The following is a 15987-nucleotide window of genomic DNA, read 5'->3' as shown; positions in this document are numbered from 1 at the left end:
ATACTGCACAGTGAAATTCAGTGGCTTCAGTTCAGGCTGTGTTAGCTGAACTTGGGTAGTACTGAAATCAGTGGAACAATATTTGAAGTCCCATTGATATCAGTGTGAACTAAATGCAGCTAACTCAGTATATCTCCAAATTTACATTACTGTAGTAAAATGTTGCAAGAATTAAAGCGTGCAACCGAAATACTGGACGGAGAGATCCTATGACAAAACGCTGTCGCTAGAGCAACGGGAGAGTGGAGAGGAAAATTGAATGGGGGGAGCCTCGAAGTTAGAAGGCTTAGGCTCCCCTTCATAGGATTGTCACTTGAATTACCCCACACAGTAAACCTAATGACTGCTCTGTTCCACGAAGCCTGGACAACTGTCACGTCATGAAGATTAAGCAGGCTTGCTTTTTGATGATCCAGAAGGCTGGTCTAGAACTGAACGAAGTAAAGTATAAGAACGCAAGATTTCCGCCGAAGTTTAAGAAAAAAGTAAAAGCTATTGAAAGGGGGAACAGGCTGACTCGAAAAGATTGCGCTTTGGTGCAGGTATTTCAGCCGAGACTGGCTAAGTTGTACGTGTATCAGCGCAAAAACCATTTAATGAGCAAGGAATTCGAACATTTTATTACTGTAACTAACAACCTGCACCAGTGATTGACTTAAGATTTCTTTATCTGACCTACTTGTTTCCCTTCTCAAGTTGAGTTTCCTCAGTCTTTCAGTTTGCACGGGTCTCTTTCATTGTTTTTTCTGTCATTTTGCCACTCCACAGTGGCAATTCCAAGATAAAAAAAATAGAGGTCGGGAAGAACACAGCCAGTGGATTTCGGCAGCTTTGTCGCACGTGATAAAACATGTTTTACCTGAAACTGACATCCAAAACATACAGGTATCCATGTTGATTTTTTGGGATGGAGGATGGGGAATCTAAAAATCACAAACAGTGCTGTAATTAAGTCCCATAAAGATATCCGCGAATGGTGTTGGAGTACTTTGACAAGTAAATGTGTACGGTTGCGGCCATAGTTTAACCCTCACTTTATGACTCACATATATATGTGAAAAGTACTTTCTTTCAAGTGACCACGAAGGTCCAGCAACGGAGGGCAAAGGGGCCAGCTACTTATCCGAGGTGGAGGAGGGTCCCAAACACCCCGCTTGTCTCTCTACCGCTCCTCCCCCTCCCCCTCCTCCTCTCCCTCCTCTCGTGGATCTTCGTCCGTCGGCGTCTCTCTTCTAGCGTCTCGGTCCCCATGGAGACCAAAGGGCTCAGCTTCCCGCCTTGCCCTCGGCGTTTTCTTCCCTCTCTGCTACGGCGTCTTGAGGACGACCCCGGGCCAACGCGGGTGCCTGACCTGGTGGGAGGGCAGGGAGAGAAATTGCGACTGGGCGCTTCTGGGTGTCCCGAGGCCGAAGCCTCTGCTGCCACGGTAAGTGCGTGGCCAAGGCCGCGGAGCGCAGGATGAATAGGAAGAAGCTGCAGAAGCTCGCCGAGTCGCTGTGCAAGACCGCTAAGCATTGTGAGTGGGAGACAACCGTGACGTCCTCCTCTTGGTTCCAGCCACTATCTCGTTTCATTTTTGAACGTGCATTTTGTTTTTTCATTCTTATATGATGGTGTGTCGGCCTAGACTCAGGGCGATCCGAGTTCAGTTTCCTATTTGTCTTGAAAACTCCCTGGGGGGCCGATCAAGACCTCCACGCCTAACCTACCTCGGAAAGCTGTTGAAAATTAAGGGTGCAGGCCAATGAATAGGTTGCCCTGCGGAAGGAGGCCCTGCCCGCCCAGCATTTTCCAGCCAACCCTTTGGCTGAGGACTGCTGGAAATTGTAGGATCTTTTATTTATTTACTTATTTATTTAAAGCGTTTATATCCCAGCCTTTACTATGTCTCAGGGTGGTAATAGAATAAAATACAATAAAGTACAGCATCAAAATATGCAGTAAATAGAACCCGACCTTAAAACAGTATTAACATTTAAAATAATGAGAAAATAAAAAGGTTTTGGCCTGGCGCTGAAAAGAAAAAAGTGTTGGTGCCAGGTGCACCTCTCTGAGGAGCATGTTCCATAGCCAGGGGACCATTGCAGCGAAGGCCCTTCTGCAAGTAACTACTCTTCCACTCTCCTTTGAAGATGGCTCCCAAAGAAGGACCTCTGATCCAGATCTTAGGGGGTGAGCAGGTATGTATGGGAGGAGGTGCTTCTTCAAATATCCAGGCCCTAAGCTGTTTAGGACTTTATAAGTCATCACCAGTACCTTAAATTGGGCCTGGACTTCAGTTGGAAGCCAATGGAGGTGGCACAGCACCAGTGTTAATGTGTGTATATCTGCCAGTCCCTGTTAGCAACTTGGCTGCTCTGTTCCGATCAGTTGAAGTATCCAGATCATCACCATGTAGAATGCATTACCGTAGTCCAATCAGAGGTTACCAGAGCATGGATCACTGTCGCTAGGCTCTCCTCATCCAGGTAGGGGAGTAGTTGATGGATCAGCTGAAGCTGAAGGAAAGTGCTCCTTATCACAGCATTCACCCAGCAGGATAACTCTGGGTCGAGGAGCACTCCCAAACTGTGCACTGTTCTGATTGTGACTTGAAGCATCATATGAAAAGTATTATTTATTGCAAAGATTTAACTACCGTCCTTCAGCCCAAAAGCTCCCAGAGTGGTGCATGCCATTGAAGGAAAAATGAAATGAAGTGAAAATGATTAAAACCAGTGCTAGACACTCAGCATAAAAACTGACTACAACCTAAAAGATCTGTGAAGCCTAAGAAGGCTGATAAAAATATCTTCACTTTATGCTTGAAAGCATCAGACTCCACCATACAATGATTTCCTTGAGGAAAGCATTATAAAGCCTGTTATATGAATTATGTCAATTAAGTTTTACTTCAACCTAGTAGTATTTTATTTTAGTGATTGTCATTAATTATTTTATTTTATAGTCAACAAATTTGAAGTGGATTGCCTCATAAAACTTTTCAACAACTTGGGGGTGGAACCCAGTGAACGACATTCTGTTGTTGGTTTAGATCGTAACTCATTTCGAAATATCCTACATGTCACATTTGGAATGACAGATGACATGATTATGGACAGAGGTGAGATTAAATGCATTCTTGCTAATTTGTATATATTTAAAATATCCATCAGAAGGCAGCTTGTCTAGCAGTTTTGAAGACATATCTATTCTATAGTAATTCATAAAATTGATAGCTCACATGATGGAAGCTCTGCTTTAGTATTACTTTACTGCTAATTATAAATTAATAAGCCCTTAGGAGTTCTGCTGATGACTAATGCATTTGTATCTTCAACTTATACCGTGGCTTTTGGGCAACTCAATATTTGAGGCTTGTTCTCTTGTCCATAAATAAATAATATCTATCCAAGTACCACTGCTGATACAATAGCTCAAATAAAGGATTTACAGTAAATCCTATATATTGTAATTTAAAAGTAAGTTCCAAGTTCCGTAGAACTTACTCCTAGGTTAAGTAGGAATGCTAACTTGAAAGTAACCTTCACTTAAAAGTGTGTGGGGAGGAGGCGTCTTTCCCAGTAAAGTCACTGGATTGCACTATTACTATGGTAACATATTAGACACATTATACAAATACATTTTAAGCATCAGTTAGTGTATGTGTCAGGCATTGCTGTCTAGTGGCTATTGCTGCAATTAGGCAATTAAGCCGTGTAACAAAAGATAAAACACTGTGTAGCTGTCATCAGCAGCTTTGCTCACAAAATTAGCCATGATTTTAAAATGTGGACTTGGTGACAAAGAATTGGTTCATTGTGACTGGTGTCCAGAATTTCTACTTAAGGTTTCACAAGGGCTTGAACAGCAGAAGTTGCATTTGGTTTTTACTTTGAACCGTATGCTTTCCTCCACCCTGCTCATGCTATATCAAAAAATTGCCTCACTTTCAAAAGTGTTTTTCCATGTGGCAGTCAAAAATCCATTCTGAAATGTGGAACTAGTTTATTTCTTTTATTACATTTTTATATGCCTCATAGCCCACAGGGCTCTCTTTTGCTGCCTTTTTTAGATCCTGGATGAACATGCTATAATATGAAGATGGTGCAAATATGGTTTTGAGAGAAGTATTTTATAGCTGCTGCTAAAACATAGTTCTCACAGCTTTTCTTTCTGAAAATATTTCTTATTACAAATGTCTAAAAAACATTTGTGATGAGAGTATCATTCTACTGTAGGCAGGGGTCAGGAAAGGAACAACTCAGTACAATTAATGTCCATCCTTTAATAGAGCAGATAAATTCTTGTTTTCCATGTTTATATTTACTTAGGGCTTAAGATGGGATTTATGGAGTTATAAAATCTTTTTTACATTTGAGTTGTCCTGGTGGGGTGCAATGAACTGAGAGCCAACATTTTAACTGAATGATACATCTCTAAGACTCACACATAGACATGGAGGCTGTAGTTCTATGCGTACTTACCTGAGAGTAAGCTCTACTAAACACAAGATTTCATTCTGAATTGCATGCACTTGAATATATTGAAATACTCTATAACTTCCCTGTTCATTTCAGTGTTCCGTGCTTTTGACAAAGACAATGACAGCTGTGTCAGTGTAACAGAATGGGTGGAAGGGTTATCAATATTTCTCCGGGGAACACTTGAAGAAAAGATGAAATGTAAGCTTTTTATAACAGAAGCCTCTTTTTGTGCTAGCCTTACATCTTGGGCAATTTAAATGACAAGTATATTGTTTAAATATGTAAGTAACAATTGGAATCTTTCATCATTCATTTTAATTTATTTTACTTCTTCCAAACTGCTGAGAGTAATATATATGTGCCTTATAATTCCCCACTTGTTATTCTCATGACAGTTCTGTAGATGGATAAAACTGAAAGTGATTAGCTATGCTTACTTTAGATAATGATGAGTTATTTCATTTTTATGCTGTCCAATAGCTAGTGCTTTCTTGGGAGGTTCACAGCAATTATACTTATATTTTATATTTATAATTCACTTTTCTATGGTACAAATAATCAAGGTGGCTTATGATAGGAGAGATTACAGTATACCATACTAAAAATAAATCCTGTAAAACAAGAGTGAGCAATATATGGCTCTCCAGGTATTGGCTGAAGCTCCTGTTATCCCACACCATTTCATCCAACAGTCCAGAGGCCCACAAGTCCTGCATCCCTGCTTTAAAATAGAATTAATTACAACAGTACTTGAATCACCTATAACCTTTGTGGATGAGTGAGGATTTGAATCAAGGTTGTTAGTATTTAACAGTGCTTTTCTTCAGCAAATCTTGAGAGTACATAGTGAATAATTGACAACATTGAAAAGCAATTGTGTATGAGGTAGCATGAGATAGTATGGACATTCTTACTGTAAGATTTAGAGAACAATCCTGTGGCCCTTGGGAGGGCATTTCAGCAATCACAGGATTGTCTTAAAAAACCGTCAAAGTCACAGGCAGTGTTTCAACTTCAGAGGAGGAGTTGGAGATCCACCCTTACACTCTGACCCCTTGCAGCTGGTGTGGAAAGAAATGCACCAACTGCCTCTGGAGGAGGAAGGGGAAGGGAGATATTCTGGTGATCAGGAGGATATCAGAAAGGCCAGGATATGAAGGAGCGCCTGCGTCCATATGTGCCCTCCCGCCCCTTGAGATCGGCGGCAGAGGCCCTTCTCCACAGAGGCCCTTCTCCACAGAGGAAGCCCTCTGTGAAAGATATTAGGAGGGTGAGTACCCAGAGGAGGGCTTTCTCTGCGGTGGCGCCCAACTTATGGAACGCACTCCCCAGAGAGGTCCGCCTGGTGCCGTCGTTAATTGTTTTTCGGCGCCAGGCCAAGACCTTTTTATTTAAACGTTATTTTAACTGTTGATTTTATTTATTGATTTTAAATCTGCTGCCAGGATGTCTCCAGTATTTTATGTATTTTGTATAGAAATATATTTATGTATTGGAAGCCGCCCCGAGGCTTATGTGAATGGGGCGGCATACAAGTTGTCCACATACATACATACATGAGATACGCCTCCTCCAGTCTCCTTTCTTCCCCCTCTGAAGTGTCCTCACTAGACAGTATGAAATGCCTATGCAAAGAAAATCTCTAAACATGGAGGGTGGGGAGTTGAAGTTTGCCTCAGCAGCTCTTCCCACCCTGTCATTATGGCTTATGGTTCATTCACAGAAGCAAGACACCAACTGATGAATTGCATGTGGTATTGCCACAATTCTATTATGAACCACATGCCCTAGAAACTACAGCCAGTAATTTGAGAACCTAGTTTATAATTTAGATCCATTATATAAACATGGTGAGAAAGTCTATTTCCATTCCTTCTGTGCCTGTTCTGTAAGTTCTACTCATTGCTGTCTATTTCTTCACACACTATATTGCTTTTTCCAAAGGTATATGCCAACTTAACCAGACAGTCTAGGATTGAGAAGTCATAATTTTTTAATACAACATCAAATGTAACAGAAACATAAAATGTCTGAATTAACAGGAAGCAAAGTTGTTATTGTGGAAGGAGGTGTCCAGCTTTTGGAAAAAAGAAATGCTGTTAGGTTGATTAGAACAAATATATAGTTATGAATATGTGGTAACTTGCGTACATGGAGAAAGTACCACATAATCCCTAAAGCATGCTTCAGCAGGGCAGGCTTTCTGTTAAATGCAATTTACTCTTTAAAAAAAAGTTAGTAACTGCTAAGAGTTTTGATTAGCTGAAATGTGCTTTGTTTGATATGCATGCTTTATATTAACTCAATTATCCTTTCCAAAGATTGCTTTGAGGTTTATGATCTAAACAGTGATGGATATATTTCACGGGAGGAAATGTTTCATATGCTGAAGAACAGTCTGCTAAAACAGCCATCAGAAGAGGATCCTGATGAAGGCATTAAAGATTTAGTAGAAATAACATTGAAAAAAATGGCAAGTACAGTAACTTAAAAACATCACTTCTCAGCTATATAGGCCTAGATCTAGTAGTCATACTTAGGGTAGTCGCACTGAAGTTAACAGAACTTAATCATAACTAATTTAAGCCCCATCAGTTTTAAGGGACCATGTCTGGATTCAATCCAAGATATAAACTGCACTTCCATCTGATAATGACTAATAGCAGTATTTTAGTAAAGAAGAAATAATCCAAGAGTCCAACTTTCTTCATTACACTAATTGGCAATAACAATATGGTTGGAAAAATATTTTAAAAGGTATCAGCAAAGTAGAAGTTGGTACAGCAGCTATATAAAATTTCTGTGCTGGTAGCTGCCAGATAGTGTAATAAGATGCATGTCTAACTCAAAATAGGGCTCTATTCAGTTCAGTAAGCCTTGCTTTCACATAAGTATGTATAAGATTGCAGTGTAAATGAAGTATTTATATTGGTTAACAATATCTACACTTTTTTGTAGGACTATGACCATGATGGCAAACTCTCTTACATGGATTTTGAAAAAGCTGTACGAGATGAAAATCTTCTTCTAGAAGCATTTGGACCATGTTTACCTGATATGAAGGTGTTTAATGTAATCCAGATTGGAACACAAAACTGCTATAGACTGGTTTAGAAGCATATACTGAATATAAACACTGGGTGTTAGATCCAGGAGCTGCCTTCCACAAGAGAAACCACTTTTCTTGCAAAAGATCCCTTGCTGTGATTTTTGAGATCCCTCTACATCACAGTTCACCCTATTCAGTAAAGTCTCCTGACATTCTATAGTGTTTTCAGGAGACTGGAGGGGCTGCCATGGGAAGGAGGGGTAGCAGATCTACTTCTATCAGCACAGTTGATTTAACATAAATCTGGCGTTAATGCACATTGTATTATTCATAGCATGTTCAGTTGGAATAGTAACTTTACTCCAAGAAATGCATAAAGCTTGACTCAAAACAATACATTCAAATTTAAAAAGTTACAAATCACAAATCCAAGGTGACTGAAGGAGAGATCTCATGAAATGACATTGAATGATGAAAGGTTAGTTTAGATTAATAAAAAGATGAAGGATATCTTTACACCTTAAGAATACTAAAGCCAATCAGCCAGCCATCTGTACTGTGGTGGAGAAACTCTTTCAGACCAATAGCATCTTGAATACCAACCATTTACATTTTTAATCAGAAATAAGCATGAACAGCATGTCAGTTGCAATAGATTGTATAAAGGAGGAAGAGGATGCCTGCCAATTGTCCTGATGGTGATTGAGAAAAGGAGTTGATAACATGGTCAAGGCACCTTTACTTTTGTTAATGCTTTTATCTGCTGTACTGGCTTTTGCCATTCTTTATATATTCTCTTATGGTAAGATGCAGAACTTCACGGCCAGGGGCAAATCCAGGACTCCAGGATTCCTCAGATAGCCATGACCTGTTGCCCTTACCTCATTCCCTTTCCCTGACCATTGACTGTTTCTTGGCTTTTGGTTTCTCATTGATTGTAAAAAAAAAAGTTGAAATGACTCTTTTACTCACAGTAAAAGCTTTGAACCAAAATTTCAGCCTAAACCACCACTGGAATCCAGGCCCTACTCCTGCTCTTCAAAATGGAATTTGCCCCTCAGGCTGAAAAAAACTTCCTCCTATACAAGTGTGTTTATATGAAGCCCGAAGTAAGATGCATTTCTGCAAATCATTGCAGATTTTGAAAACCCCATAATTGCATCTGTTAAGATATATAACTCTCTGCCATGGCCAAATAGCTAAACGCATTAGGATAAAATGTGGGGGTAGCTTTGTACACTCATGGGGTTTGGGACTTGTATTTAAACAAACAAAGGAAACTTGGCAAAATGCTTTCAAAATTGGTGGTAATATAAAGAGTAAATTGTAATATGAAATGGAAGTTTGTTGTTCAATGGGGCTGAGGGGAAGAGCCAAATATCCCATTAAGCAGTTCATCGGATAGAAGCCATGATAAAGCTGTCCTCGTATAAGATGACAGATGGAAATTTTACTGTAAAATTAAAAGAATTAGGGCTTTTTTGGCTTTCAGGGATGTTTATATTATGCAAGATTAACTTTTAAATATATATTAACATTAGATAATTATGTTGATTTCAAAATCTTTTTAATGTTTTATTTTACAGTGCAGGACAGAATTTGAGACACAAGCATTTCAAGAGACGACTGATTTGTAATTCTGCAAATGAAATATACTGTACTATGAAAGTACACTTCTTTAAGTAAAGAAGGCAAGTCAGAGAGTTTCTTTTTCATACAAGCATACTAAAATAGGAAGATCAATGGAAAATGTTGCCATATACTTACCTAATCATGCAGTAATACATTTAAAGGGATTCCAAAAATAATGGGACTACATTAAACATTCTTATTTAAATTGTTTAATAGTCAGATCAAGCCATACAATTTTGTTGTGTAAACTAATAGAACCATATCTGTTTAAGTTAAATTCACAGAAGATGCTCCCTTTATATTCTTCTTCTTTGCTTTAGCGTTGTCTCTGTTTGACTATTTTCTGAGATGTGTCCATGTAGGTGAGGAGTTTGAACAGGGACAACAATCTAATATGGAGAGAAAGATTTAAACTTGGTACATTCATTCAGACAGATAAATAAACTAATTGTATATGAGTCTTTTAAGCAAATGTTTTGATGACTCAATGCTATCTTCTTAATGTACCTGCTTTTCTCCATTTCCCTGCCTCTTTTTGCGTGCCTTGGTAGCAAACCTTGTACTCTTATCCTTCACTAATATCCCTCCCTTTATTGTCCTGTAGCTCTGACTTTAGGACTTTATCCCATAAGGTCTCAGAACATGTATAGCAATTGTAGCAGTGCATTCTGTAAACTATTTAACACTCTTCTTTTTTTCCAGAAGCAAACAATCTGGCTAGGCAGGAATACAATCCAAGGCAGTTTCAGATGGCTATATTAGATAAGGGGGAGGGAGAAGAGGTCATGGCATGGGAAAGTAAATGGTATTCAGCAATAACTCTATGAAACAGGTGTGACTCTAGGATTACAAGCTGTCAGGCACTAACATCCAAAAACAAATAGGCATTAAAACATTTAAGTGGTGTTTATGTCACTGATCAGCAAAACAAAACAAAAATATAGCCCAAGCTCTGTATTAGCTTTCATCTAATTGTCATTCAGCTGATGATGAGCTTGGAGCAACTTCATGAGATGCATTTTTATAATTGGGAGCAGATTCTGAAACATACAGTAACACATCTACAGCAACAGTTGCACCCCTTTGTCTCTAGTCATCACTCAGATGTATTTTGAAAGAAAAAAAATAAAATACGTACAAATGGTCCTCCTGAAGTAATTGTAATTGTGTGTGTGTGTGTGTGTGTGTGTGTGTGTGTGTGTGCATGTGTGCACGTGTGTACACTACCCAGAAGAATGAACTCCCATGCATCAAACACTGCATGGAAGGGGTTTAGAAATGTAGTCCCAAGTACTGTAGACATTAACTTCCATGAAAGCAAAAGGGATTGTTTCCAAGTAAGTGCTTATGACAGCAGCATATGCATTCTATTAAGTAGTTGAAGCAAGACTTAGGGTTCAGTCCTATTGCCCCCATGACAGATAAGCCTCTGAACTCGGAGGCTTACATGCATCCTGTTCCCAAGATGGGGCACAGCAGTGATCTCTGCTGAGGATGCTGAGCATGAATGCTGACTGGAATCTGTTTCCAAGACCACAGCCCCAGCTTCCTCCCCTCCCCACCACCCAGCATCCCACAAGACTCAACAGTGACATCAGTGGAGGGGCGGGGTAGCTGGCATGGTCTTTCTGAATCAACTGCGAGGTGAGCAGGGTGCTGGGGCTCTGAAGAAACCTATGCCCCCTCCCCCCCAGATGATGCCAGGAAGACACAGAATGGCATCCTTACGGCTGAAAATAAATCACTTCATTTTCAGAATCTATGATACAAAGCAGCAGTTTTAATCATAAAATGGGATTTAATTTCATTCTAAAACTGTTTTTCTCATAATTTTGACCCGCCAAAACAGGAAATACCAGACAATTAGAAACATAAGAAGCGGCCCCGAGGCTTCAGCGAATGGGGCGGCATAGAAGTTTACTAACTAACTAACTGACTGACTGACTGCATACATACATAAATGGACAGTTTTAGAAAGCACCCTAATGCTGAATGGTACTAAAAATGGTTTTCCAAAACAAGAAGCTTGCATATGTGCACCTCTTTCCTTCATAACCTTCCCTTATTGAATTGACATGGAAAGGCAGCTTATAACCTCTAAACAAATCATTTTAGTAAAGATTTTGAAAACACCAAATGAGAGTTTACAACATACCTCTTTTAGTTTATTACGAATTAAGTTTGCTGAGGTATTCAGTGATTCATCATCCATGTCTATTTTAGGTGTTTCTGGCAGCTTTGGACCAATAATTATTTCCTCACTATTGTCTCTTCCAAAAAGCGCAAGTTTGTGGTCTTCGTCGCGTCTTCTCTTTCGTTCCTGCAGCTGCGTTGTTCGGGGCATGAATCTGCCAAGTCCATTATAACAAGGAAGTTTTCTTTTGCATGCTGACGTGTTACATTCTCCTTGCTGCAGTTTCTGAGTCATTACTGTCCTCTCAGATGTTTTAGTACAGTCAGCAACTGACAGAGGTGCTGCTAACACACTCTGACACTGCTCTCCTGAAGCAGATGCTACACCTCTCAATGACAGTTCACAGTATGGTGATTGATGAGGACCATGGAAATGTGCAGTTGGATTCCAGGTACTAGTTGCTGCTTCAGTCATACAAGATCTGGAAGTGTTTAGTTGAATGTTCTTTTGAAAACTAGTGTTAGAATCCCGGTTCTTCATCTGTAGTTGCTCTTAAACATAAAACAGTAGAAATTAACATCTTGTCTACCTAATATCTGTGCAAGAGAGGCTTGTATGCAGCATAATTGTATTACTATGTAATAACTTGGCATTAAGATGGGGATTTGTATTCCTAAGGCAGTGTTCACATTCTTACCTTTGGAGAATGAGTTTTATTTAGGGTTCAGATGAGCCCTATTGGAATCCAAGCATGACCTTCCTCTTATGCTTGGTGTGGTTTTCCAAAGCGGCTTAGAAAAAGTTCACGAACACTCACTAGTTGTGCAACTGGCAGCCTTCTCCAGCATCAGCTGCAGCTGCCAAAACAGTGGCTGCCCTTGGCATGGGAGAGGGGCACTGCTAGCAGTCACATGCAGCTCTTTTCCTGGTGATCCCCTCACAATCAGCTTTCGTTGGTGTCAGGTGCAGCTGCCATTACAGCATGTGGGATTCAATTCCTAGGGAGAGCCCTGCAAATGCTGAACACACTTGCCAAGAACCTGGACCCAGGGCCACTGCAAAGCAGACCAGAGCCCATGGAGCCAAGCCCAAGGAAATTCCCACCCCCAAATGGATTGCTCACATAGTCCTACCATGGAAATTTTCGGAAATACGTGTATATTGGGGTGAAGAAATCTTATATAGAAGCATCCAAAATTCATTTCAGAAGACATTTGGATTCAAACATAGATACATTTTAATCTATTATAAATACAAGTTTTCACAAGCATTTTAACTATCACTATTAATCCTCTCCACTGTTCTCTAGATCCCATCTTAAAAATTTATTTCAGTATGGAACTTACTAAGAACATTTCATTAATTTTTGGCCCCTTTGAGTGCCATTTTTATGCAACAATGGGATATAAATCAAACTTTTAAATGTATGCCTAACCTAGGTTTGAAAAGGGTCATCTTCAGAGAGCCAGTGTGCCATGGGGGTTATTATGTTGGACTGGGAACCTGGGAGATCCAGGTTAGCCATGAATAATCTAATCCCCACTTAGCCTTGAAGCTCACTGGGTAACTGTGGGCCAGTCACTAACTCTCAGCTTAATCTACCTCACAGGGTTTTTGTTTTGAGAACAAAATGAAGTGGAGGAGGACTGTGTAAGCTGCCCTGAGTTCCTTGTAGGAGGAAGAAAGGCAGGATATAAATGTAAAAGTATAATAATAATTTTTACCCTGAATATTTTCTATTTCCACTATCACACAAGAGGATCGAACTAAAGATAAGAACAATGCATCTTTGCTTTTAATGTGCATTGTTTTAAAAATGCAACTTGAATGCAAGTTTAAATCCCCCCAGAGAATGCCTCAAGTGCTCCTTTTTCTGCATGGGAGGACTGTAAACCTCTAAGTTCAGGGCCTTATGGCCATCACAATAGGACTGCTCTTGATGTCATCTTTAGCTTACCATACTAGGAACTATTTATTTATTATTTATTTATTACAAGCATTTATATCCTGTCCTTTCGCATAAATGCTCAGGACAGCTTACATAATAGAAAATTCTGAAATACAATATTAAAACTACAATTATTAAAACATTTAAAATTAGAATGATAGGCTGTGAAAGTATCTTTCATACCAAAAGCCCAAACACTTCCCTTTATTAGACTGGGGAGTCAGAGGGTAAATTTTCTTTCATATATTGTCTGTCAGATCACATAGATGATCGCTATTCCTGTAGTGTGACAGCTTTATACAGTTTTCAAGGCATAGTGTTGTTTTGAACTATTTTTTTCAAGCTGTATCTTACACTGATTACATTGTTCACTCCTATCCTGTCCTTGTAGCCCAAGATACTGCAGCAGATGTGGACTACCACAGAAGGAATTTAAATTTAACTATAGAACAAACACCAAGGACATTTAACCTCCAAAGAAGTGTGTACAACAAACCTTTGTTACTAATTACTTTTGCTATATATTTCCTTCTATCTTGTAGCTTCTCCCTGGTCTCTTGTACACTCTCAAATTCTGGAGCATAGCACACATGCAGCAAACTGCCAAAGAAACTCCGTTCATCCAGTTTTCTTTTGGCTATCCTAACAAAGAGAAAGTGAACATTAAACATTTTTTAATATTTAAGATCTTTTTAATTCCACACCTAGGTTCAGATACGATTTTACAAAAATCACTTTGTGACTTGCACTGAACAAGCATTTCACAAAAATCTCAAACTAATGAAGAACATAAAGTGAAGACAGGGTATAATTCCCGAATTATAATTACCTTGCACTCTGTATTTTTTGAAACTTGATCAAGTAAACCTCTGTAAATTCTTCTGCTGGATAGTCATCTAAAGGATTATATTCTTCTATGGTGCCATATAATGCAAATTGCTCTACTAATTCCTTCATAACACCCAAGGCAGGGACTCCTTGTATTAGCAAATATCGAGATTCTAAGTTGATAGTATATACCTGAAAAACATAGCAGGATTAATGCTAATTTTGTAATAAAGGCAGCAATCTCAAGTTCGTTTGTTAAACATTCTTAACATTTTAAATAATATTGTAATGTAACTGAGTTAGCCTTTCATTTACAAATTAAAGTGTTAGGGTTGGACTGAGATGTAGAAGATTCACGTTTTAGTTCCCCTTTGGCCATAAAGACTGCCAGGCAACTTTAAGCCTAGCCTACTTCAAAGGATAATTGTGAGGATAAAATGAAGATTAAGCCTATGTTAACTGCCTTGGATTCCTAGAAAGAAGAAAAAGGGAAAGTATAAATAATACTAATTATTTATTTTAATGGTATAATAATCTTCACAGACAACTCTACTGTAAACCAATTCATAAAAATCTAAATCACTAGAAAGTAGATACAAAATCTGATCATTTAAATTTTAAACTTGCTAGTAAGAAAATAGATAATGGGGTTGTGCAACATTAACAGCAGCTCCCTGGAGAGGTTCGCCTGGCACCAAGTTTATATTCTTTTCAGCTCCAGGTTAAAACCTTTTTATTTAACTGTTATTTTAAAAATTAATTTAAATTTTAATGTTTAACAGTCGCTTTTATTTAACTTATTTAATTTGTATTTTTTGGTTAATAGTTATTTATGGCTGCTTTACTGTGGTTGTTTTAATGATTGTAAGCCGTCCTGAGATGCCTTGCATACATAAAGGACAGCATACAAAAGTTTTAAATAAATAAACATGCACAAAATATATACTAAAAGCACAAGAATACATCTAACAGAGCTAATCCTAAAAATACCATCTGAATCAAAACAGATGTATTTGTTACTGTTTATTCAGTGTGTTAACATACAGTACGACAGATCTGAAAAGTGCTTATTTAATAATTAGAAAATCACGCACCATATAAAAAAGTACAATACTTAACATTAGCAACAAATACCAGCAAGAAATTGTTATCCTCTTGAAAAATAACATCTCAGATACCGGAATGTTTACTATTCTACACAGCCACACACTTTAGAAAGTCAACAACTGGCACAATTAACACTTATAGAAACTGGAACAGCTCTCTAGCCCTCTAAAGGGAGTTTTTAATTCTTTTATGGTTTGAATTTTTTTTTAATTTTGAAAATCATCATCATAATTTTAATGACAGTATAGGAAATATTTAAATAAGTAAATAAATGTGGATTATGCCGATTCATAGACTAGGTCAGAAAATATTAATAAGCACTTAACAGAGCCTTATTGTTCAATGGCAGTGTTATACTGAATTCAACGAAATTTTGAATACACCGCTGAATACAAGTCACTGGTGTGCTCCAGCAGGGCTCCTCCCATGGAAACTTGAGAGATGCCAAAAGGCAAGGGGAAGGGAGCCGTTTTACCTTCACCGCGCGTGGCCTGCGCCCCTCACGATACTTAGCGCGCGATGCACATATCGGTTGCTGCGCGTGGTGCTGATAGACGCCACCGATCTCACCCCCATCAGGGTTCTCAACCGCAGCCGCCATTGCTTCTATCGCTCTTCCTCTGTCGTGCACGTCAAGCGTCACCCATCCCCCTGTCCTTCGTCGCATATTTTAGCTGTCATACCGCACTCTCGCTTCTCCCCCATTTCCGTCACAGACAGCCAATCAGATCAAGAGAAATGCATTCCTGCGTTTTCATTGGTCCCTGTTCGGGAGTGGAGAGAAGAGGGTGAAAGTTGAACCCAGTCCGGAAACTACGAAGAA

At 39.0% G+C, this 15987-nt stretch overlaps 2 protein-coding genes across 2 annotated transcripts; one reads left to right on the top strand and one right to left on the bottom strand.

Annotated features, from left to right (window-relative positions):
• The first annotated feature begins 1458 nt into the window (after positions 1–1458).
• EFCAB1 (EF-hand calcium binding domain 1) lies at positions 1459–9231 on the top strand. The gene is made up of 6 exons (XM_044425206.1): positions 1459–1516; positions 2948–3103; positions 4560–4664; positions 6788–6939; positions 7425–7529; positions 9102–9231. Exons 1-6 carry the CDS (start codon positions 1459–1461, stop codon positions 9150–9152), a joined length of 627 nt encoding a protein of 208 aa, XP_044281141.1. The 3' UTR covers positions 9153–9231.
• Positions 9232–9340: 109 nt separating this feature from the next.
• RBM48 (RNA binding motif protein 48) lies at positions 9341–15778 on the bottom strand. Its single transcript, XM_044425205.1, has 5 exons — positions 15640–15778; positions 14059–14249; positions 13726–13871; positions 11303–11832; positions 9341–9536 (listed from the first exon to the last, which is right to left on the bottom strand). Exons 1-5 carry the CDS (start codon positions 15763–15765, stop codon positions 9444–9446), a joined length of 1086 nt encoding a protein of 361 aa, XP_044281140.1. The 5' UTR covers positions 15766–15778; the 3' UTR covers positions 9341–9443.
• Between the last annotated feature and the right edge of the window lie 209 nt (positions 15779–15987).

The sequence above is a fragment of the Varanus komodoensis genome, unplaced genomic scaffold (genome assembly GCF_004798865.1).
Source record: "Varanus komodoensis strain SLA01 unplaced genomic scaffold, ASM479886v1 scaffold15, whole genome shotgun sequence".
NCBI lineage: Eukaryota > Metazoa > Chordata > Lepidosauria > Squamata > Varanidae > Varanus > Varanus komodoensis.
Note: the sequence above shows the minus strand (reverse complement) of the source record. Positions and strands in the feature narration are given on the sequence as shown.

Bases quoted from the DNA above. Each gene is read 5' to 3' on its own strand.
- EFCAB1 (XM_044425206.1), top strand. From the start codon at position 1,459: ATGAATAGGAAGAAGCTGCAGAAGCTCGCCGAGTCGCTGTGCAAGACC. The intron at 3,104-4,559 runs GTGAGATTAAAT...TGTTCATTTCAG, and splicing joins TGACATGATTATGGACAGAG to TGTTCCGTGCTTTTGACAAA. The intron at 6,940-7,424 runs GCAAGTACAGTA...ACTTTTTTGTAG, and splicing joins AAATAACATTGAAAAAAATG to GACTATGACCATGATGGCAA.
- RBM48 (XM_044425205.1), bottom strand. From the start codon at position 15,765: ATGGCGGCTGCGGTTGAGAACCCTGATGGGGGTGAGATCGGTGGCGTC. The intron at 13,872-14,058 runs GTAATTATAATT...TCTCTTTGTTAG, and splicing joins CAAAAAATACAGAGTGCAAG to GATAGCCAAAAGAAAACTGG. The intron at 11,833-13,725 runs GTTTGTTGTACA...TTTATGTTTAAG, and splicing joins AAAAGTAATTAGTAACAAAG to AGCAACTACAGATGAAGAAC.